The sequence below is a fragment of the Aspergillus melleus genome, assembly GCF_016097325.1.
Source record: "Aspergillus melleus strain CBS 546.65 chromosome Unknown contig6, whole genome shotgun sequence".
NCBI classification, from domain to species: domain Eukaryota; kingdom Fungi; phylum Ascomycota; class Eurotiomycetes; order Eurotiales; family Aspergillaceae; genus Aspergillus; species Aspergillus melleus.
In genome coordinates, this window is record NW_025763375.1 from 1,499,359 (window position 1) to 1,521,246 (window position 21,888).

Genomic DNA, 21,888 nt, shown 5'->3' on the forward strand with positions numbered 1-21,888 from the left:
ATCACTCCTCCATCTGGGGCCGTTCCTCAGACGGAACCTCGAGGTACGCAGCCTGCATACGCCGTCGTCGAAGGCTCCAAACCACCGCCGCGACCAGTCCTCCAACAGAGCATGCGACCAGGATGAGAATCAGCAAGCCTCCAACTGCGTGAACAAATTCGGACGCTTGGAAGGCTGACTCGGCGGCTTTTTCGGCATCCATGGCCGCCTGGGCGGCCTCTTCTGCTGCTTTTTCTTTTTCTTCCTCTGCCTCCTCTTCTTCCTCCGCTTCCTTCTGTTCCTGCTCCTCCTGCTCCGCCTCTGCCTCTGCCTCTGCCTGCTCTATCACTTCCTCTTTCGCATCAGCTAGGGCTGCAGGATCGGCAGGCGTTGGGTCCTCGTCTCCCTGGAATCCAGCCAGATGCCAATTCCCGGGCGTGGTAGAGCGGTGGAGGAACGATGTGCCGAGGACGTTGCCGTCCGAGTCAAGGGCGTCGGCGGAAATCCAGTCAAGGTATCCGTCCGCTATATACATCGTCTCGAAATCGTACTTGGTGGTGTTGCCGACCAGCTCGGGGGTACCGTCTTGGCTAGCCCTGGCGTAGAAATTCCAGGAGGCCACATCGGTGGCACCGTTCCAACTCACGTGGATGATGGTCGTGAGGTCCGCTTCTTCCGTCCCGTACACGGACGCCACGAGGTCTGGCGGTTGGCTCGGGCGGCCAGTGAAGGAGTACTTGTAGGATCGATAGGTCGAGAAGCGGCCGGATGCGAAGATCGACTGCATCAGGACCTTTCCGTCGGGGGAATGCTCGCTTTGGAATCCCTGCTCACTCCAGCCGACAAACACGTTGCCATTGTCCAATTTCTGAACGCTGCCGCGCAACCGAGTGAGTCCGTTATCGGGCCGGTTGTATCTTCCAATCACCCGCGCCGTCATCGGAGAGGCGCTGGTATCTAGTTGTACGAAGAGGGCGGCGGAGACGTCCTCTCCCTGCTCGAGCTCGTCCGAGGCATTGTTGAGGAACGAGATGGTCGTGTGCGTCGCGTTGGCTTCGATGATGCGCGCATGGTGCTGTTTGGAAAACGTGAAGTCTTGGTCGAAATCCGAGAACTTTCCGCCAAGTCGCCACATAACGTGTCCGTCTTCTCCGGAGATCAGGTAAATCGTGTTGGTGAACCGAGCAGACAGTAGATAGTTCCCGGCAGGGCTTTTGTCGATGGAGTTCACGTGAATATGGTCCCATCCCGGCCGGTCTGAGGCTGGAGTATCTTCATGTACTTTCACCGACTCATGAATGGGGATGTGCCCAGTCGAAAGCCATTCAAAAAGTACCTCCCCCGTGTTGGTGTCCATTTCAACAAAGCCACCGGCGATCACCCAGCCATATTCCTCCGGTCGTCCAAGCTCCCCTAGGTTCATGTATTCACTTTTATACGCACAGGCCAACGCTGTTTTCCCACCGTCGAGGATGTTGTAATCGTGCATGTTGAACGCGGAGAGATCGTTGGTGACCGGGGCCACTTTCTCGGGCTCATAATGTTGATCGAGCAGGTAGCCATGCCCTTTATCCCCACTACCCGAGTATCCGTGCTGTAGAATGAATGACAGATGGGGCTGATCATCGATGTTGGGCACGGCTTTGAAGTCGAAGACCCCGCGATTTTCAAACATACATGACCCAGCCCAGATGAGAACCTAGTAATCGAGCTTTCGTCAGCATGTGCAAGCGACTTTTTGGTATATTGTATCAGCAAAGAATGAACGTACGCCATCCGCATCGTAGATATACGGGCCGACTTGACACGGCTTCCACTGCTGCGTGGGTGGCTCGGGGTCAATCACGCCGTACGGCGCAACGAACCAATATCCCGGGCTTACAGCTTCACGATCATAATAAGCGATATTGAGCTTCAACGCTCGCACGTGTGGAAGCTAGACTTTGTCAGTCACTAGCGACATGGGACACGGTGCTCTTCATACATACCGTGACAAAGCTCATCAAATCATCGTCTGATTCCGCGATGACCTTGCCAATGATGAACAAAAGAAAGAGGCAGAGGAACATCATCTTGGATGATCGACCGGGAGAGAAATATCTCCACAGGGGAATGAATATAAAAGGGGGAAAGATTATATCAGAAAAATCACCAGTTGGCCAAGGAATGTGCAATACGAGAAATTAAGCTCGCAAAGACAACCATTGCCCGCCAAGTACTCGATAGTTAAAAATCCAATTATTCCTGAAAGTAATCTACCTAATCCATGAAGGAGAAAACGAAATGATAGCAGCTACTGCGTACGGAATCTGGAGGCAAAGAGTGACCCGGCTAAGCGATAAAAGAGAGATGAGGCCGAAAAGGGTGGACGGGGGAGAGATTGGAAAGAAGAAGACAACTGGAGGGAGCACAACAGGAGTGAAAGGAAAGGAAGGAGGGAAAAGAACAGTAAGACCAAGCTTTCAAGATTCTGACCATCTCCGGTTGACAGTAGCCACTGACAACGTAAGTGCTGAGATGGAAGCTGACGATCACCAGAGGCGGACGGTCTTGGCAGCGTTTCGGACGGTGGAGCTTGCGGGCCCCGGAGAACTTCGTCAAGGTTCGCAACACGCTGATTGCTGAATGGCGACGATGCAGGAGTCATTGAAATTCGAGACTCGTGGACAGACCCATTCCATGGCCCCTAGTCGGTGAGTTCGGCAATCGAATTTCCCCCAGGTCATGGCTGGCCACGTCTTCTTTTGGGACAGGCCAGATCACGGAGTGAAAACCAAGCGAAGGAATTACCTAAGCCACGCCAGGACATTCAGATTGTTGGTTATCGCGACCTCCGTTTTGAGGCTGCGTATATGACCCGTTTGCTTGGCGGATATGGTTCACGGGCCTGCCGGAGGGGACAGGGGATGGCTATTAGGCACCTCAACTTCAAACCATTCGAGGTTTCAAGTGTCCCAGTCTGGAAGGATTTTAGCGATTAACGAGAATCGTTCCACAGTGACCCGCAAGTCCGTCCTGTCTTCGGGCCATGATTGATGGGATGGATATAGCCTTCCGTTTCCTCCAATGCTTAATCTCGTGTCGTTAATTCAACACTCCGCTATGCACACTTCACGGCGAGCGACCGCGTGAGCAGTTCCGTGGAGTCCTTTTCAATTTCGGCTGAGGATCGCCTTCCACATAGCGAAGACCGAGTTGCGTCTCGAGTCATCTGTTGTATGGAGAAATCGGAGTTGTGTCGTTTCGAGGACACCGGAGTAGTCACAGTCCAGGAGGCTCTTCGGCTAAAGGTCAAACGATGAAGGCGTGATTAGCACGTGACGATGCTTCAACAGCCTGAGGCAGTCTATATCCTGTTCCTTTGGGCGACAGCCTCATCCTCGAGCCCCTCGTTGGCGCAACGCCTCCGCCCCGGATTGATTGGAGCATGGCATGACAGACAGCGGTTCTCCTCGGCTGCCTTTACCCCCAACCTGGCGTTTCTTTCAGCCACAAGCTCTGACCTGGCGATGTTCTCCAGTCACCACAGTCGCACCCACAGCCATGTGGTTGCAATGGACCGTGGACAGGCACGGTCAATGCGACGGGACCATCTAAGGCATCTATCCACGATCTGGCCGGGTGATTAGGTAAGGGCCTGCAGCGAGGCTGATGCATGATTGCATCCCAATATGTAGTTCATCCTCAGCCTTTCCGCATTCGGCAATTCTGAGACGGTTCTAGAACCGCATGCCTACGGTGTACGGTGTACACCGTATAGACTTGAGACTATAGAGCTACGGAGTCTTTAGTCTTTACGTTCAAGTAGCATAGGCGGCTCAGGCCAATTCTTGAATTCCATCTCTACTCCGGATTTCCAGGCCAGACTCGGCAGGGTGTCGAAGGAAAATAGAAAAAAAAAAAAAAAAAAAGATCAGGAACACGATCCAAATAAATAACCCCGCAGGGGAACATCAACATGGAGTATGACGGGAGAGAATAGAAGGAGAAAAGCGAATGAAACGAAAGGAGCGCAAGTCGACATTATAACAAATCATAAGGCGGGACACGACGGCGGGCGCCAGCTCAGTGTAACGGTCCCGGCCATTGTGATTAGATCGATTACCACCGTTGCACCCACCGAGTGTCACGTCCCACCGGATGGAGAGCCAGAATTTCCATGCTGGTAAGGAATGATTGCCACCGCCGGGAATCCGCCCCCTTCTGATTGCGGCCTGAGAAATTCGTCACCGGAATTATTCCCCTCCCCGGATTACGGAGTCGACCAGCATGAGAGACGCAGGCTGGGGTCGAAGATGATTAACTTATTAAGGTACACCGTAGACCGGATGTCTGTGACCGTATTTACAGGACCATACAGATTGTTGGGGTGTCTTTGGGGAGATGTAACTCTGAACACGCTAGCTCTTTCTGGTCTAGTGCATGGGAATGTTCCTGGAAGTCGCTTCATCTAATCCTACAGGTATCATCTGGGTGGCAGAGAGAGAAGTAGATGTCAACACATCCTGGATTAGTCTGATAGTATATGAATAGGTCTTATATCACCGTGTATTTGGATATATCGTTATAGATATATGTAGTATGTACGCAGGAAAATGACCTGATCTGACAGGCAGGTACCGTACCCGATCTTACGGTTACAACCTACCTGGTACCTTACCTAGGTACACAGTAGAGTACTGCGAATGTCCCCCAAACATTCCATCTTCCCTCTTTTCCATTCTTTCCCATTTCCATCCTCCCCTTCTGTGAGACCCTTCGCTCTCCCTGTTCTTCATTCTGGGAAGCAATCGAGGAATGGACACGCGTTGACCCAGGCTGCCGACGTTCGTGGTCCCGTCACTCTCCGGTCACTACCTTACTCCAGTACGCTACCCGACTACGACTGCTACACTCTGACTCCGATCGGTTGTTACCTTGCCCGACCTGCTTGGCCTGCCCTTTATTATCTCCGCTACCTACTTCGAATCTTGGCCGATTGACGGAGCTGCTCCGTTCACCTCTTCGACTACCACCATTCCTACCGGATCTACCACCTTCAGGGGGTTTCCGATTAGGAATTCCTTGTGGATTTCTCTTACTTCACCTCGCCATCTCGTCCCACCAGATCCATTACGACCGATCTTTTTTTGGCTTTTACCTGACTCTAGTGGGAAAACTACTCCGTTCGTCTATCAATCTGTTAGTTTGTCACCCTGTCTCTTCACTCTCTTGCGCTTTGGGTCCCACAATTCCTGACTCCGTTTTTTTTTTCTTTTCTTTTCTTTTTCTTTTTTTGGGTTTCGCACGCTCTCTCTCCCTTCCCTCATTTGACTCTCCAAACCCCATCTCCACTGCAGGCTGAGCAGGGATTAGTGCTTTTCTGCCGGTGCTACCTTAAGTCTCCTACATACTACCACGACTTGGCACCATCTCTTGCCATAGAGCCTTCGTTGCTCTCACCACCTTTCAATCCCTCCTTTTTTCCCTCATCTGCATCTCTGCCCATGCGTGCCGTGATCACTTGGTGTCTCACTATCCATTTAGCCTAATCCTTTAACCCATGGTTCCTTTCTGCAGATGCCTATCCTCATGAGCTCATAGCGGTCTTGTTTTGATTCTTATATCTAAGCCCCGCTTGTCCCTTGTCGCAACTTTTTTCTTTCTCAACCTTGTGTCGTCGTCATTCGGAGGTCCAAAGGGACCATCGCCACCCCTCCCCCAACATACACCACCTTGACAATGACAGCTCCTCTCGTTAAAGTCCTGCACAGGATGCAGGAACTTTTTTCCAACATTGTTGCTGCCCTGGAGGCAGTGCTCTTGTTCCCCTCGCTATTCCGGGATCCGTCCCGGAAACGACAGAAGCCTTTCCACAGGCCCTACTGGCGTCGCCGGACCCTGGATGATCTTGCCGATGAGATTGACCGGCTTTTCACCGCGCCTTTGTCCATGCAGAGTATGATGGCAATGTCGGGGAAGATCAGAGAGCAATTCAAGACTTGTTTACAGTCCAGCCCCGTGTGCATGCTACCATCCTACAACCATGCGCTTCCGTCAGGACAAGAGCAAGGAACTTTTCTAGCGCTTGATGTGGGCGGATCCACTTTCCGAGTCGCCTTGGTCGAACTACGCGGAAAGGGAGACATGCACATCGTCAAGGTCTCCTCCTCGTACATTGACAACGACGTGAAGCTGCTAGAGGGAACTCTCTTCTTTGATTGGATGGCGGAGAAGATTGAAGCTATGTTGAGTGAAGTCGGTGCTAACTATGGCCGTGAGGCTGTCCCGTTGTCCATGGGTCTGTCGTGGTCGTTCCCCATCGAGCAGACATCCAACAGCAGTGGATTGGTTATCCATATGGGCAAGGGTTTCATGTGCTCCAATGGCACCCTAGGACAGGAGCTAGGAGATCTCATCGTTCAGTCCTGCCAAAAGCGTCATCTCAACATCCAGGTAGATGCCATTGTGAACGACAGCTCTGCCACCCTTTTGTCCCGAGCCTACGTCGATCCCAAGACTCGCATGTCCCTCATTCTGGGAACCGGAACCAATGTTGCGATCCACTACCCCGTGCACCAGATCGGACTATCGAAATTCGGTACGCGGCCACTGGGCTGGTTTGACTATGCCAAGCACGTCATCGTCAACAGCGAAATGAGCATGTTTGGCGGTGGCATTCTGCCCATGACGCGGTGGGATGAAGTTCTTAATAGCACACATCTCCGGCCTGACTACCAGCCCTTGGAATACATGATCACCGGACGCTACCTCGGAGAAATTGTTCGTCTGATTATGATGGAGGCGGTTGAAACAGCTCAGTTGTTCGGAGGCGAGCTTCCTCACTCTATGCGGGACGCCTATTCGTTCGATACTAGCATTGTCGCCGCTCTCGAGGCCGACACGACGCCATTGCTCACGTCTTCAGCCGCCCTGCTCCAGAAGGAACATTCATTTTCCACTGTGCCGTCAACAAAGGACTTGCAGTTTTTGCGCCGCGTCTGTCAAATTGTTTCGAAACGGTCAGCAGGGTATCTAGCCACGGCCATTCACAGTATGTGGTGCTTGCGTAATGAGGCTGAGTCCCCCGACACGACGACTTCCACGGCATCTTCAATCAAGCAAAGCCAGGATGTGACCGTAATCGAGACCGAAGATAACCCTCGGAGTTTATCCATCGCATGTGATGGCAGTGTTATCAACAAGTACCCCGGCTTCAGAGACCGCTGCCAAGGGTATATCAACCAGCTCACACAGGAGACCAACGTGTCTCAAGGGGTTCAAGAAGATGCTTCTGTCAGTCTAGAACTTGCACCTGAGTGTGCGATTCTCGGAGCAGCCGTTGCAGTCGCAGTCGCAGTGGCTGAGAAAAAGTCGGAATGAGTTCGTTCGTGACCGCTCCTCGTTGCGACACCTGACTATCGCCAGCGAGTCTCCCTTTTCCTTTCTCTCCTCTCCTTCTAATCTCGAAGGGCTTGTTTTTTTTTTTTTTTATCCAAGGCGTTACGTCTCTTGCATTTGAAATGGAGTTAATTGTTTTGGTCTCCGTTGCCTTTCGTTGCTTGCACCACAAGTGACCTGTTTCTGAATTACATGGCTTTGCTCGCGTTTGGGTGGTTGGGAGGTTGCAGCAATTTTATCTTGCTTTGCATGTTTAGTCCCATCTGCGCGACTGATGCATTTGTTCTTGTTGGATGCGTTGCGATGAATCGAAGGCAACGCGTGATCCTTAGGCGAACGGATAGACGGTTCGGCGAGGTGGCCTGAGATAGAGATGCTCGGTGTACATAATAGTAATCACATCAAGTGCCTGGAACTACCTACCCGAGGTGGATAAGAAAGTCTGTTCATCCTAGACCCGACGAGGTGCCACGAAAAAACCGCGCACCTTGCCTGACCGTTGTAATGCTTGCAACAAACAGTAGAATGAGTGACGTCGACAAAGCGACCCCTTCAGCCCGAAGGATTCACTCCTTGCAAAGATCCTGTAGCAGCTCTAGCATACGGCGCTGCATCGCCGATAGTTCATCTCGCGAGAGAAGGTCCCCCGATGAAGGATTAGGGTTAGTGTTCGAAGAGGAGTCGACCAGACCCGATTTGATGCTGAAGAAAGGGATTTGCAGGCCGCGCAGTTCGGCGGTCATTGCTTCGGCCATTTGCTTCGATGCTCGGTAGACTTTGACGTCGTACCTTTTCAATTCCGCTTCATCTTCTTCGGCGGTCTATTTTGCGACAGTACATAATGGTTAGTAAGTGAGTTGGCTGTGCTGACTTCTCCAACGGATCGAATGCGGTTCTGTCAAATATCGGTCGGTCATGAACGTACAGAGATTTGCTTGGTGTTATCTACGGGTGCTCCGACCGAGCGCCTAGAAGAGAGGGGAGAGCGAGGTTAGAAGGAGCGAAGAGAGACCAGGGAGCTAGAAGGCCAGGCAGGAACAGAGACAGGTACTCACAAGACGTCATCCAATTCCTTCTTCTTGTCGACGCGGGCCCTCTGCTTCTTCAACAGGGCCTCTCGTCCCTGCCACCATTGCTTTTCGTGGTCGTGTTGCCGTTGGATCAGCCAGCGGATCCGCTGCAGGAGGTCTTCGCTCTGCGACACCGCGCGCATCACATGTCGCAATGCAGCCGGCCAGGTGGTGATGGAGGATGTGTCCCCGAGCGTAGCAGCGGGGTTACCGGTTGCTCGAGGTCGTGATGGTTGAGACGTGGGATCTGGACCGGAGCGTTTTGTAGAGGACTCCGACGGTGTTGGTGCTGGTACGGGAGCTGGGGGCAGCGCGTCGGTCGGTTCGTATGCATCATGGTCGGGATGGATTGGATGGGGCGGGTCTTGCGGGGGAAGGGCAGGGGTTGATAGCGCGGATAGCGTTCGGAGGACGGAGGTCAAGTCAGCGGCATTGTAATCGTGCGAAGAAGCCATGGCTGACCCTAGGAACTAGAAAACGAACGAAGGAGTTGAAAGGAAAGAGAATCGCATGATGCGCAAAGGCAGCGAAACGGAGGATCTCCCCGGAGCCCGATTGGCTGCGGCGGGTCTTGGCTTTTAGCCTTCTTTCGCTGCTGAAAATTTGCCCGGATTTGCTCTGCTTTGCGTCGCTTTGCTCCGTCACAGCAAACGAAACCCCCCCTCTCATTTCTCGTCAACTCCGAGTCTTCAATTCCCCCCCAATTGTCGACGGTCGGTGCGTTTCTTTACATGAACCTGCTTCGATAGGTCCTGCCCTCCCCGCCTCGTGCAGACGCCCACTCTTTCTCCTCTCCTCTCCGTCTCTCCCTCCTTATCCTATCGGTGTCCACCAACTTTACCACCCCGACCACCATCAACCAATATGTCCCGATCCGCCGCCGATGCTACGCGGTTCACGGCCACCGGGCCCTATGCCAGTTCCAAGCCCGGGAACGCGCCCTACAAACTGCCCAGCCACATGTCGAACGCCTCGTCAAACGCCCAACCGCAGGGGCCGGGGGGCAAGCCGGAGACCCCGAAGGAAAAGGTCGAGCGATTGCGAGCACAGGCCCGGGCGGCTCGGACGGCCCAGTCGACCTCTCGCGTGGATCAGATGGTCGATGTGGGACGGCGGTTTGCGAATAAAGCGCACAAGGTGATGGTGTACTCGCTGATTACCGCGTCCGGTAGGTTATTTGATTGAATCATGACTACCTACTTCCATGTCCTCCGAGGGAGAGGGTGCTTACTTGCTCCCTCCCTTCTCTGCCCTTTACAACACCAACACCAACCCATTCCGGACAGAAGAATCCAAACGCATCCGATACCTAACCAACCGACTAACTCAACTCCTCTCCCTTAGGTGTCTGCGGAGCTCTCACGGTCTACTCCCTCGTCTCCCTAACATTATACAACCGCCGACAGCGCACTCTATGGATCGAAAAAGAGCTCCAGAAGCTGCAAGACGCCAAGACCGCGCGCGCCAACGGATCCGCCACGCCGGAGCAGCTGGAACTGCTGAAGAACGAAGAAATCGGCGAGATCTTCAAGCAGAAGAAGGAGGAGGCCAAGGCCGAGCGGCCCTGGAACAAAGTCACGCAGTACCTGCTTGGCGGACTCAAGTCGGAGGACGTCCAACCCCACCCTCAGGCTTCGGAGGACAAGCCTAGGGTGTTGGAGGCGCTTAACGCAAAGGCCCTGGAAGGTGCTCCTTCTCAATCCCAGCCCCAGCAGCAGTTGAAAGAGTCGTCGGCATCGGGTCAACTGGATGCGTTGGCGGAGAATGCGGAAGGTGCTGCGAAGCAGTCGGCGCGGAGCTGGAAGAGCTGGTTCACGGGGCGGTAAGAATGGGGCAAGAGAACTAACTCAACACGAAAAACAAAATGCAATGCTGATGATGCGGGGTCGATTGTTTTTTTCCATGGTGTGTGCATGAGCATGTTGGTCTTCCTTTTTCTTTCCTTTCCTTTCCTTTCCTTTCCTTCCATTTCATTCCTATTGTGTTATCATTAGTTTCTCACCCTTTGATCCCTCCTCTGTACTCCACCAACCCGGGGGTTACGGCGTCTTATTCGGGTGTTCTCGCGTCTTTGGAACCGAATGTAATACTGGGTCGCTACCATATTGTGTACATATATACTTCCCCAAACCTTGGTTACAGCCTTCCATACAAGAACTGAATATTAGAAGCAACCTACGGCATGAGCATGGTTATCATTGGGAACCAAGAGGACGTCATGTCCCAAATCATCGAGTTTCAAAACTGTCGACTATTCTTTTATTGGAGTCACCGCTATCGGGCTTCAAGAAGATGTCATCTAAATGCCCATTGCCGAAACCAAAGCCCAAGGACAAACAAACAAGTAAAGAGACACTATTAATGGTATCTAAGGCATCATTTTGGAACAAAGGAAAATTCGCTCTTTTTTATGTAGCGACTGGACCGGAAGCAGTTCAGCCACTTAGTGGGAGGCACCGTTGCCGTTGGCCTTGCCGGACGCTTTGACGGCCCGTCTAGCACGGACGGCATCGGCGAGGTCCTCCAGCACGGTAACGGTCGTCTCCCAGTCAATGCAAGCATCCGTGATGCTGACGCCCTTGAGCAGGCCCGACTTGCCCTCGGCCGGCATCTTCTGGTTACCCTCGTTGATGTTGGATTCGATCATCACGCCGACCAGCGCATCCTGGCCTTCACGAAGCTGGTCACCAACCTCCTTGGCGACCAGGGGCTGGTTACGGTGGTTCTTGTTCGAGTTACCGTGCGAGCAGTCCACCATGAGCACCTCGCGCTGCTTCTTGGCGCGCAAGGCCTCCCGGGCACCACGAATGCTTTCGCGGTCGTAGTTGGTACCCTTGCTACCTCCACGCAGGATCACAAAGCCGTGCTCATTGCCCGAAGTCTTGGTGATGGCGGCAAGACCCTGCTTGGTCACACCGAGGAAGCGGTGGGGGTGAGCGGCGGCGCCGATGGCATCGATCGAAACGGTCAGGTTTCCGTCGGTACCGTTCTTGTAGCCGATGGGGAAACTCAGACCGGAGGCCAGCTCACGATGGAGTTGCGACTCGGTCGTACGGGCACCGATGGCACCGAGCGAAATGAGATCGGCAAGGTACTGGGGGGAGATGGTATCCAGCATCTCACTTGCAATGGGGATCTCCATGCTGGTGAGATCGGCATACAGCTGACGGGAGACACGAAGTCCCTTGTTGATGTTGTAGGACTCGTCAAGATCCGGATCGTTGATCAAGCCCTTCCATCCCACCGTGGTGCGGGGCTTCTCCAGGTAGGCGCGCATGATGACACAGAGGTCGGAGGACAGTCTCGTGGAGAGCTCCTTCAGGCGAGCTGCGTAATCCAAGGCCGTGGCAGGGTCGTGAATAGAGCAGGGACCGACGACCACCAGGAGACGGTCATCCCGTTGCTCGATGATCTCTATGGCCTGGTTGCGGCCGGATCGGACGGCGGCAATGGCATGGTCGGGCTAGGGTTCAATTTAATTAGTACACAGGAAGTATAGAAGAGGGAAACGATGGTAAGACAGGATAAGAAAGGCTACTCCAATGGGAGACGGATGGAAAGAGTCTTCGCGTCTGTATACATCGGTCGTCGGAGGGGAGTGACTCACAGCGGGGATTTCGGTCTGAAGGAACTGGGGGGACAGCAAGGGATCGTATCCGAGGACTATGCAAGAGGAATCTCAATTAGCATGATGCTTCCGAAGCAGTCAGGACTGAAGAAATCGATGGTGACTCACCGCGAGTGTCCTCGTTAATCTCCGTCGTTTTGATGAGGGGCATGATGCAAAAGTAGGACAGTTTAAAAATATAGTCAAGGCAGGAGGGGTGGTGAACTAGAAGATTTTGGCACGGATCCGAGGGAGGAAGAACCAAGAGAGACGTCGGAGAAAGGACGCAGACGAAGTGTTCTTATACGACGAAGAATGCCTCAATCCCTGGCAGAGCGAAGAGGGAAAGAAAAGAGAGCTGGACCATTTTCGGTACGGGCGCCAAACGGTGATCGACTTGGTAAAATTGCATGTCAGGTGGGGCGATGGCCAATGACTAGTCGGCGCACACAAAAAAAATTTAGGTTGGCCACTAACAGTGGAGGATTAGTAGGTGACTCCTTTACTCCGTTCTCCGAGGGAATCTGGAATGTGCCTGAGCACTTGAGTCGTAGTGGGAGGTAGTAGGAGTAGTTAGGGAGGATGTACCTAGAATGTACCTGGGAGGATGACCTTCCGTCGGTGTGGACAACCCAACCAGGGCAGGTGCGGTATGTCTCCTTCCCTGCGTGGTATACACACATACTTCCAGATGCGGTATTGATACGTCACCGCAACCACCGCTTGGAATGGAATAATTCTGATTCCAAAAATGAAGCATTGCAGCCCGCAGAAGGCTGGCTGGCTGGACGACTCTCACCGCTCAGCCCTCGCAGTCCAGTTATGTCCATGCATGATTCCATTCATAGTACTCCGAAGTATACTCCGTACTATCTACACATTCATGGAGATATATATAGAAATATTTCTAGGACTATATACAATATCTATCCAAGAAACAGACCGACGCACTAAATCCCTTGAAGATCTGGCATGGACCAAGTGTCCCTGCTACAGACTGATAGATCCGACTGATCAATTGATCATCCTCACCCACATGGTGTCCGCCCATTGCGCTAACCTCTTCCTTGCTAGAGCCACCGCCGACCCTGACAAACCTCGGCTTGGCGGTCGGTCGCCTCTACCGACAATCGACCTCAAAGCTACTTCCTAGTACTTCCTCCCATCCCTAGTGAATGAGGTGAGCCCAAAACTCAACCTGCCTGTCTCCCGGCTCCACGTCTCTCATCTGCGAGGGATCCTCTGCCACTGGCATTAGCGGCATTCGTACCCACCAATGCCCATCTTACCCTCTCCTTTGCCCAGCTACTCCGACGCCCTTCCGTTCCCCCTCCCCCTCGCATTCGTCCGCTGAATCGGTCTCGAAGCACATTGCACTAAACTATACCGGAGTGCAACCTCATGCATTGTTGATAGCTCAGATCCTCTATCGATCTGCTCCTCGTACCCAGTGCTACCTCGTCAACTTGCCCCTTTAGGGTCATGTTTGGGTTTTCGTCCAAACGCCAGAGGGAACACGGGGAGCTAGCTGATGTCGACAGCAATGCATGCCATGAGAGAAAGGTCCGCCTCACCAACCTTGTGCCCTGTGTTTTCTCCCGTCTGTCGCTGACCCTCGAAATCTAGAAACTCTGCCCTCTGCCTTTACGTGCCTCCCCCAATGCATCCCAGAAGCCCTCCTTCATCGAAACCCACCACATTGCTTCTAGAACCGGCTTATCCACCATAACCCCCGTCGAGTCTTCCGATGACGACGACGATAATGATGCTGGATGCCAGGAGTGTAATCTCACGGACCGACTTCCTCGGTCAACCTCGCAGTCGCATACGCTAAGAACGGGAATGGAGATCGATAGCGGAGGAGATACTTTCCCCTCGGTATGGGCAGTCACCGCAAACCACAATGGCGCCATTCAACCCTCGCCAATACCCAACAGTCTGGTGAACCAGTCGCTCACCATCACCGAGCGACATGACATGAATATGGGCGAGCGGGACTCTCTAAACCCCGCATACCATCATGAACCAAACCCCGAGAAGGTACAGGACCCTGCATCGTGGCAGGACCAGCGTCTTCCAAGCCCAGTCAGTGAATCGGAAGATGGCCTTCTGAGCAGCATGAATTCAGTTAGCGATGTCGACATGGCCTGCAGTATATCTCACACTGCGTCTTCGCCTCCCGCTGATAGAGCTAGTTTATGGCAGTCATCTGCCCATCTGCATCCGCGGCCTAACCCTGTTGCAAAGCCCCGTAACAAGAAGGCCACCCTTTCCATGGGATTCCGTGCAGATTGCGAGAAATGCCATCAAAAAGTCCCGGGGCATTACAGCCATATAATCCGCTCATGATTCGGTCCGCTTTCAGTTCTTTAACGACATTGATCACGCATCACTCAACCAACCACAGACACTTGATACCCTATACCCCCCTTCCTCTTTTTCTCCCCCAGTTTATGAATAGCTACGGCACTAGGAGTCATGCACCAATACTACCAACCTTATGCTCGTGGTAGTGGTTTTAGGCGTTTGGGATGGTTTTACCTGTTTGATTATTTTCCCACATTTCCTTCGCAATATCTTCAATATGGAGCTACTACTAGCTAGTGGAACCTGTATATATAGCTACTAACACTAGCTAATTATGTACGATTCGGGATTCCCACGTGTTTGTCGTTAGTGGCAACCAAAGTCTTGTCTGGTGTCCACCTGGAAATCCTATCTTCCGACCTGCCTTTCCGACGGTGCTGACATAATCACCCGCATCCGACCGGCGGAATTGGAGATCTTTCACTTTCTACTTCCTTGTCACAATGTTTACACAATGAAATACTCATGAGAGCTCGAATGGAAGCTGAGACAATGAAAGAATAACAGTCTGAGAAAGACATTCAAGCATCAAAAGTATAATAACAGTTCCCCCTTGACTACAAGTACAGCCGCGGTCCGTCACTTCCTGGCGATAAGATTGCCAAATCTTCTCCACACTCGGATTGCTTTCCCCAACCCTTTTCTTCGGCGGCAGAGCCCTTAGCCGATCTTCATTGCCGGCAGTTTGGATGGCAGCTTCAATGGCTCCGTCCACCCTCGATGGATCCCGAGCCCCGGAATTCTGTTCGGAGGCGCTTTTTCCCCTTAAAATTGGTGACGGATATTTAATGTGACTGTGCCCCGTTTTCTCCGCTGCACAACTCTCCGTGTTCAGAACGTTCTCCTACACTCCGTCAACTATGGCTTCTCCAATCCCCCGAGGCCTCCGCCAGGTCCTCCAGAAGTCCCCCTCGGACATCGTGATCCTCTCTTCCCTTCGGACTCCTGTCACTCGTGCGAAGAAGGGCGGTTTCAAGGATGCCTACCCCGAAGAGCTCCTCGCCAACGTGCTCCGGGCCACTCTCGAGGCGAACCCGCAACTAGACCCGGCTTTGATCGACGACGTTGCGATTGGCTCCGTGCTCCAAGAATTGGGCGGTGCGAAAGCAGGTCGCATGGCCCAGATCCACGCCGGATTCCCTCACTCGGTCCCCTTCCACACGATCAACCGACAATGTTCGTCCGGTTTGGCCGCCATCACCTCCGTCGCCAATGGCATCCGTGCGGGGGCGATCAACGTCGGTGTCGGAGGAGGAATGGAGTCCATGACGCGGAACTACGGCTCGCGCGCCATCCCTACCGTGCTCTGGCCCGAATTGAAGGAGTCGCACTCCCAGGATGCTCGGGATTGTATCATGCCCATGGGAATCACCTCTGAGAACGTTGCTTCTCGGTATGGCATCTCCCGAGCCGACCAGGATGCCTTCGCCGCCGCATCCCACAAGAAGGCCACGGACGCACAGAACGCCGGCCTGTTCGATCCCGAAATCGTCCCCGTGAAGACGCTTTCCTTCGACCCCGAGAACCCCGATGCTGCCCCGAAGGAAATCACCGTCGCGAAGGACGACGGCATCCGCCCCAACATCTCCGTCGAGAAGATGGCCAGCTTGAAGCCCGCCTTCTCCGCGACGGGATCCAGCACCGCCGGAAACAGCTCGCAGGTCAGCGACGGAGCCGCTGCTACTCTTCTTATGCGCCGCTCTACCGCCACGGAACTGGGCTTGACTTCCTCGATCAAGGGCCGCTGGGTCGGTACGGCCGTTGCTGGCTGTGCGCCTGACGAGATGGGCGTCGGGCCCGCCGTCGCCATCCCCAAGCTTCTGCAGCTCCTGGACGTGAACGTCTCCGACGTTGGAATCTGGGAGATCAACGAGGCCTTCGCCTCCCAGGCCCTCTACTGCACCCGCAAGCTGGGCATTGACGAGGCGAAGGTTAACCCTAAGGGTGGTGCCATCGCCATCGGCCACCCTCTTGGTGCCACCGGTGCCCGACAGGTGGCAACTCTCCTGCCGGAAATGGAGCGCACCGGCCAGGAAGTTGGTGTCGTGAGCATGTGTATTGGAACCGGTATGGGAATGGCCGGCATGTTCGTTCGGGAGTAAAAGCAGCTACCTATTGGGTTTGATTGAAGTATTTGTGTACATAGTGGTTTTCTTACGATTCGAGCCCGTTATCATGATATCAGCGTAAATACTATACAACTTATGTATCATTTGAAGAATAAGTTTTCAAGATAAAGAAAGAGATAAAAAGAAATGAATAAAATAGAAATTAAAACAAAGAGGGCTAGATTGCAAAAATGACAAATTCCAATACCGAGTCGTTCGTTGTGGCCTGAGGCCGCCAAGCCCAAAGTCCGGTCACGTGGACAATGCAAACACGCTCTCTCCGAACCGGCCCTGTAAACTTTTCGAACAGTCGGCAAGTCCTCACCAATTGGTCCCAACACCGCCATGCGAGCCTCATTGCGCCTGTTGAACCTGGAGGTTCCGTCCCTCCAGGGCTCTCGCACCCGTTATGTCTGCTCCGTGTGCAGACACGAAGCCCTCCCTCGCCCATTGGTCGCCCGTCAATTCCTGCGCAATGCGTCGTCCTACAACACCCCCCTCACCGAGCGAGTGCGCCGGAAGCTCTGGGGTACGGACAACCCGCCCGGTCTGAAGGATCCGTATGGAGGCGAGGGAGTCCTCGAGCGGAAGTTCAAGAAGTCCCAGCCCGAGGGACAGAACGATTCGGTCGCCGAGACCAACCCCCAGGCCAGTGAAGCTGTCGAGGACGCCGCCGCTGGAGACGCATACGAGCCGGCTACTACGTGGGAAGGAATCCCTCATATTGGACATTTGGGCGAATGGACAGATCTTCCTCCTTCGGAGGCTGATGGCTATGACTCGTAAGTTTTTGGTTTCCATGAATTTTTCCTTCTGTCTGCCGTTTGGCCTCCCGCGGAGGTGGTTTTGTCAAGCCATGCGCTTGATATAGGCATTCTGGATGTGACGCTTAAGATTGATGGTTCTTTTCCCACTTACGTCCGTACTAATGGAATTGGTAGATTCATGGTCAAGAAGAAACTCACCCGGAAGCTTCACCTGAATCTGGCCGCCCAGCAGGCCGCGGTTGAGATTTGCGTGCTGCACTCGTTGAACAAGCCGTTGACAAACATTTGCGAAGTTTTTGAGCACGAAAAGTCCGTTTACGAGTTGATCAGAAAGTGCGAGATCAAGTCGACTGAAACCGGCCAATTGAAGGAAGCCCTGGTCTACCCCGACCAGGAGACACAGAACGCTCTCGAGTACATCTTCCAACAGCTTGGAGGCCAGACCGAGGCTGCCGCCGTGGAGCAGGAATCTGCTGAGGCCGAGGAGGCCACGGAAGTTGAGGAGGGTGTTTCTCAAGGACCGACATCGCGGAGACGAAACCCGCCTTTTTGGAACTATGGTCATTTGAAAAACAAGGGCTACTTGGAGTTGTCTTTGAATGACCCCATGACCAAGTTTGCTGTTAGTTGCCCTTTCTATAACATTCTCACTTGGGGATCTATGTTAACTAACTTGTTCACAGTTCCTGAAGCGATTCTCCCAGCTGAGCGGCCACTACTTCTCAGACCCCACTGTTCATTCCATCTCGTCGGTGAAGGAAGTCCTGCGACACCTCCAGAAGGCGCTGAACCCGAAGCCCACAAAGGTGGCTGAGCATCTTGCGGGTAGCCATCGTGTCCAGACCCTACCCAATGTCAAGGTTTTCGCGAAGAGACAGAAGCGATGTGACCGGGATCAGGAGTTGGGTCGGAAGAAGCTGATTACCCATGAGCTCTACGAGAGGGGACTTATTTAAGTCTCTTTTTTCTGCCTGAAGAGGCTGCCTGGAGAGCTCTGTTTGTTTTATAGTTCTTGTAGCATGTTTTGAGAGACTATTTTTGTACTATAGAAATGCCAATCCATCAGGTCACTGACATGTCGCATTATATACAGATCTTACTGATATTTTAATTTGAGTTTATCTCCTAGCATGAAATTTAGTAGCTTTTCGCGAATACCATGTCACCAGATAAAAACAAAGCAAGGCCAGTAGCCGATGTCTACCCCAGACGCCTATGATGCATTACAAATAAAATCATGAATCACTTTTTGCCCGCCGTAGGAAGCGTAAACCCTCTCGTCATAAAGTCCCCATTCTTCGATGTCCCGTCCTTAGAATCCTTCGTAAAAAGGCTACTCAGATTCTCATTCATACCCATCATCTTTCTTCGCTTTTTCTTTTCGTTTTCCTCTTCGAGGACACGCGCGGTCAGCATCGCCGTGGCTGCGTGCTTGATACCGTTCGGGGCACTAGGCGTTGGCGTTGATGTGTTACTGCGACTCGTCGCCGTGCTTTGCGCTTTCTTGGATTGGGAACCGTCTTCGGCGGCGTCGCCATTGCCGGCATGCTTCTTCCGCTTTTTGGCGCCGGGGGCCTTTTTGAGGGAATGGGTGAGACCTTGCTCGGAGAGCTTCTGCGACCGAGCTAGTAGGTTCTGTTTATCTGATTCTTTGGTCGGCAGGATCGGGATGACGTTCTCTTCCGTGTAGGGTTCGTTACACTATTTGAAAGCAAATCAGAGTCAGAGGTCCGGCGCAATCGCCGCAAGAACGGAATTAAACTTACCTGTAGACACTTATCATCTTTGATCTGTCTAATCGCCTCCTCGGAGAATACATGGCCGCACGGAACAAGGTAAACCGATTTCACGTTTGGGCCCAGCTGCTTCGCTGTGACCGGGCAGATCCATCCTTCGCGTTTCTCATGCTTCTTCGACGACGGGTGACCCTCGCGCTCGGTGTCGACTTCAAAATGTAGCTCGACAACGTCTCTCAAGCCCTTCACGCGACCACCGAGGATCTCCTCGCAATCGGCCTTGGAGCTGATGCCGTCGGTTTCGTCGCTGGGCAGGAGGAATCGTAGGATGGCATCTTTGTTGTAGAGGTTCCCGGCGGAGTCTGAGACGATCGGTCGGATGAGGAGCTTATGCGATAGCGGACAGGTCGTCCAAAAATGCTCCTGGACTTCGCGCTGGGCTTCTTTCACTTGCGCCGTGCTGGGAGCCCGGGCGGCTTCTTTGACAAGCTCGCGGCGGGTGGGGATACTGTTGGATAGATGGGTTCTGTTAGTGTACCGAGACCAGAATATAGGGAATTATCAGTGCGGGGAATCTTACCTTCCTCCGTCGTTACCCATGATTTGCTCTGCAGACCGAACCCTTGTCAAAAATATAATGCGCAACGTCGTCGAAGTGGACTCGACGGTCTTCGCCACTGGAAGAGAGAGAAGTGGATGAGGACGATAAGGCGGGCTGACTAAGGCTCATTTCCCCCCCAGATTAGATCCCGGCTATCAACCAGCTGGCCAGAAGCTCTCTCCGCATTTCTAGTTACACGTTGTGTGTGTTGTTTGGTGAGGACTGCATTGACCAGCAAGCTCAATGCTACCATCATGATACTTCCGCAGGGATCACTCTTCTTTGCGGGCTTGGTCGCCTGTTCGACCGCCGTGGCTGCTGCGAGCGACGGCTCGACACGACCCCGAGGAGTCGGCCCGGAATGTGAGTATAGAAGTTGTTGAATGCGATTTAGTTTCATTTCTGTACGATCGGATGTCATGTACACTATGGCGCTGAGATTCGGTCTCGCTTTTGTCTTATTTGCCCTCATCTGGGAATTGGAAGGCTAACGCAGCTCTTACGAATTAACTAGTCGCGAAGTTCTACAAGGACACCACTACTTTCAATTGTATCTCTCAACCGGCCATCCAGATCCCCTTTTCGTCAGTGAACGACGACTTCTGCGACTGTCCGGACGGAAGTGACGAGCCGGGAACCTCTGCCTGTTCTCACCTGTCCCGGAACACCGTGCTGACGGTCGCTGATCGCCCTGGAAACAGTGAGCTGGAGCTCACGTTATCTCTGCCGGGATTCTACTGCAAGAACAAGGGCCACAAGCCCTCCTACGTCCCCTTCCAACGAGTCAATGATGGCATCTGTGACTATGAGCAGTGCTGCGATGGCAGTGACGAGTGGGCCCGCGTTGGCGGCACCAAGTGCGAAGACCGGTGCAAGGAGATTGGCAAGGCGTGGCGGAAGAAGGACGAGCAGCGCCAGAAATCTATGACCGCCGCGTTAAAGAAGAAGCGAGATCTTCTGGTGGACGCTGGCCGGCAACAGAAAGAGGTCGAGGATGCGATCAAAATCCTCGAGGCCGAGCTTCAGGGCGAGGAGATCAAGGTCAAGAACCTGGAGGCGGATCTGGAGAGGATCGAGACCGAGGAACGCAGCAAGGTGGTTAAGGGCAAAAAGACGGGCAAGGTGAATGTGCTGGCTGAGCTGGCGAAAGGCCGCGTCGAGGAACTCCGCAATGCCCTGGGTGAAGTCCGCAAGGAGAGGGATGAGACTCGTTCCCGAGTAAAGGAACTTGAGGAGATTCTCTCCAAGTTCAAGGTCGAATATAACCCCAACTTCAATGACGAGGGTGTCAAGCGCGCTGTGCGGAGCTGGGAAGACTACGCCGTCCGCGGCACGTCGGAGAGCCTTGAGAATGGCGCTCGGGAACGAGATCTGGATGAGATCGCGAAGCCCGACGATGACCAGTCTGGTATTAACTGGGAGCACTGGGAGAACGAGGATGATGCGTGTGAAGTCGATACTAGTAGGTATGATCGTTCTGATCAGGAAGAGTCGAAACTAACCAGAACTTCTAGTCTACAAGCTCGCTGCCTACCTCCCACCTTCTGTCGTTAGCTTCGTGGAGGACAAGGTGACTGCCATCCGAAGTTACCTCCAAGAAAACGGCATCGTGGCCAAGGGACCCGAGGGCTCCGCCTCCGAGTCCAAAGCCGTGGCGGAGGCTCGTGACGCCTTCAATGCCGCCCAGAAAACCGTTGAAGATTTGCAATCCAAGATCAAGGACCACCAGGCCGACCTGGACACGGACTACGGTACAGCCTCCATCTTCCGTGCCCTCAAGGGGGTCTGCATTTCCAAGGACGCGGGCGAGTACACGTACGAGCACTGCTTCCTGGACCAGACGAAGCAGAACTCGAAGAAGGGCGGCTCGTCATTGCGCATGGGGCGATTCGTTCGCATCGGCACCGTTGCCGTCGATGAACTCACCGAGTCGGGCGACATCGTGGCTCAGGACAGGGTCTCCCTCGAGTATACCAACGGACAAGCCTGCTGGAATGGCCCGGCACGGTCCACCACCGTCATCTTGGAATGTGGGGAGGAGAATGAGATCCTGAAGATCGCCGAGGATGAGAAGTGCGTCTATTCCATGCTTGTCACCACCCCGGCCGTCTGTCCCGGAGGCGAGGAGGGAAACAACGAGGCTCCACGAGCCAAGGATGAGCTATGAGGAAGACGACAGGAGAGCCGAGCGTACGGTTCATGTTGAATATACTTCGAGATGCATTTGGAACGCCTTTTTGTCATAGCGCACAAACCGTATAGCAAGACTTTTT

At 53.4% G+C, this 21,888-nt stretch overlaps 10 protein-coding genes across 10 annotated transcripts; 6 read left to right on the forward strand and 4 right to left on the reverse strand.

Annotated features, from left to right (window-relative positions):
* Window position 1: 1 nt before the first annotated feature.
* Window positions 2–1,654, reverse strand: LDX57_010219 (uncharacterized protein; the record flags this gene model as incomplete). Its single annotated transcript, XM_046091969.1, has 1 exon — window positions 2–1,654. The coding sequence occupies one exon, from the start codon at window positions 1,652–1,654 to the stop codon at window positions 2–4; it is 1,653 nt and encodes a 550-aa protein (XP_045947946.1).
* Window positions 1,655–5,700: 4,046 nt separating this feature from the next.
* NAG5 (putative hexokinase) lies at window positions 5,701–7,341 on the forward strand (the record flags this gene model as incomplete). Its single annotated transcript, XM_046091970.1, has 1 exon — window positions 5,701–7,341. One exon carries the CDS (start codon window positions 5,701–5,703, stop codon window positions 7,339–7,341), a length of 1,641 nt encoding a protein of 546 aa, XP_045947947.1.
* Window positions 7,342–8,410: 1,069 nt separating this feature from the next.
* On the reverse strand, window positions 8,411–8,884 carry LDX57_010221 (uncharacterized protein; the record flags this gene model as incomplete). Its single annotated transcript, XM_046091971.1, has 1 exon — window positions 8,411–8,884. The coding sequence occupies one exon, from the start codon at window positions 8,882–8,884 to the stop codon at window positions 8,411–8,413; it is 474 nt and encodes a 157-aa protein (XP_045947948.1).
* Window positions 8,885–9,293: 409 nt separating this feature from the next.
* Window positions 9,294–10,255, forward strand: LDX57_010222 (cytochrome c oxidase assembly protein COX14; the record flags this gene model as incomplete). Its single annotated transcript, XM_046091972.1, has 2 exons — window positions 9,294–9,597; window positions 9,774–10,255. The coding sequence occupies 2 exons, from the start codon at window positions 9,294–9,296 to the stop codon at window positions 10,253–10,255; spliced, it is 786 nt and encodes a 261-aa protein (XP_045947949.1).
* A 617-nt stretch (window positions 10,256–10,872) lies between these two features.
* Window positions 10,873–12,208, reverse strand: ARO4_2 (3-deoxy-7-phosphoheptulonate synthase; the record flags this gene model as incomplete). The annotated part of the gene is made up of 3 exons (XM_046091973.1): window positions 10,873–11,892; window positions 12,037–12,092; window positions 12,166–12,208. 3 exons carry the CDS (start codon window positions 12,206–12,208, stop codon window positions 10,873–10,875), a joined length of 1,119 nt encoding a protein of 372 aa, XP_045947950.1.
* A 1,310-nt stretch (window positions 12,209–13,518) lies between these two features.
* Window positions 13,519–14,385, forward strand: LDX57_010224 (uncharacterized protein; the record flags this gene model as incomplete). Its single annotated transcript, XM_046091974.1, has 2 exons — window positions 13,519–13,599; window positions 13,663–14,385. The coding sequence occupies 2 exons, from the start codon at window positions 13,519–13,521 to the stop codon at window positions 14,383–14,385; spliced, it is 804 nt and encodes a 267-aa protein (XP_045947951.1).
* An 878-nt stretch (window positions 14,386–15,263) lies between these two features.
* Window positions 15,264–16,505, forward strand: LDX57_010225 (thiolase family protein; the record flags this gene model as incomplete). Its single annotated transcript, XM_046091975.1, has 1 exon — window positions 15,264–16,505. One exon carries the CDS (start codon window positions 15,264–15,266, stop codon window positions 16,503–16,505), a length of 1,242 nt encoding a protein of 413 aa, XP_045947952.1.
* Window positions 16,506–16,856: 351 nt separating this feature from the next.
* Window positions 16,857–18,234, forward strand: LDX57_010226 (mitochondrial 54S ribosomal mL50 protein; the record flags this gene model as incomplete). Its single annotated transcript, XM_046091976.1, has 3 exons — window positions 16,857–17,293; window positions 17,453–17,900; window positions 17,962–18,234. 3 exons carry the CDS (start codon window positions 16,857–16,859, stop codon window positions 18,232–18,234), a joined length of 1,158 nt encoding a protein of 385 aa, XP_045947953.1.
* Window positions 18,235–18,520: 286 nt separating this feature from the next.
* On the reverse strand, window positions 18,521–19,614 carry rtf2 (uncharacterized protein; the record flags this gene model as incomplete). Its single annotated transcript, XM_046091977.1, has 3 exons — window positions 18,521–18,979; window positions 19,045–19,522; window positions 19,595–19,614. The coding sequence occupies 3 exons, from the start codon at window positions 19,612–19,614 to the stop codon at window positions 18,521–18,523; spliced, it is 957 nt and encodes a 318-aa protein (XP_045947954.1).
* A 255-nt stretch (window positions 19,615–19,869) lies between these two features.
* On the forward strand, window positions 19,870–21,782 carry LDX57_010228 (putative protein kinase C substrate; the record flags this gene model as incomplete). Its single annotated transcript, XM_046091978.1, has 3 exons — window positions 19,870–19,978; window positions 20,130–21,077; window positions 21,130–21,782. 3 exons carry the CDS (start codon window positions 19,870–19,872, stop codon window positions 21,780–21,782), a joined length of 1,710 nt encoding a protein of 569 aa, XP_045947955.1.
* Between the last annotated feature and the right edge of the window lie 106 nt (window positions 21,783–21,888).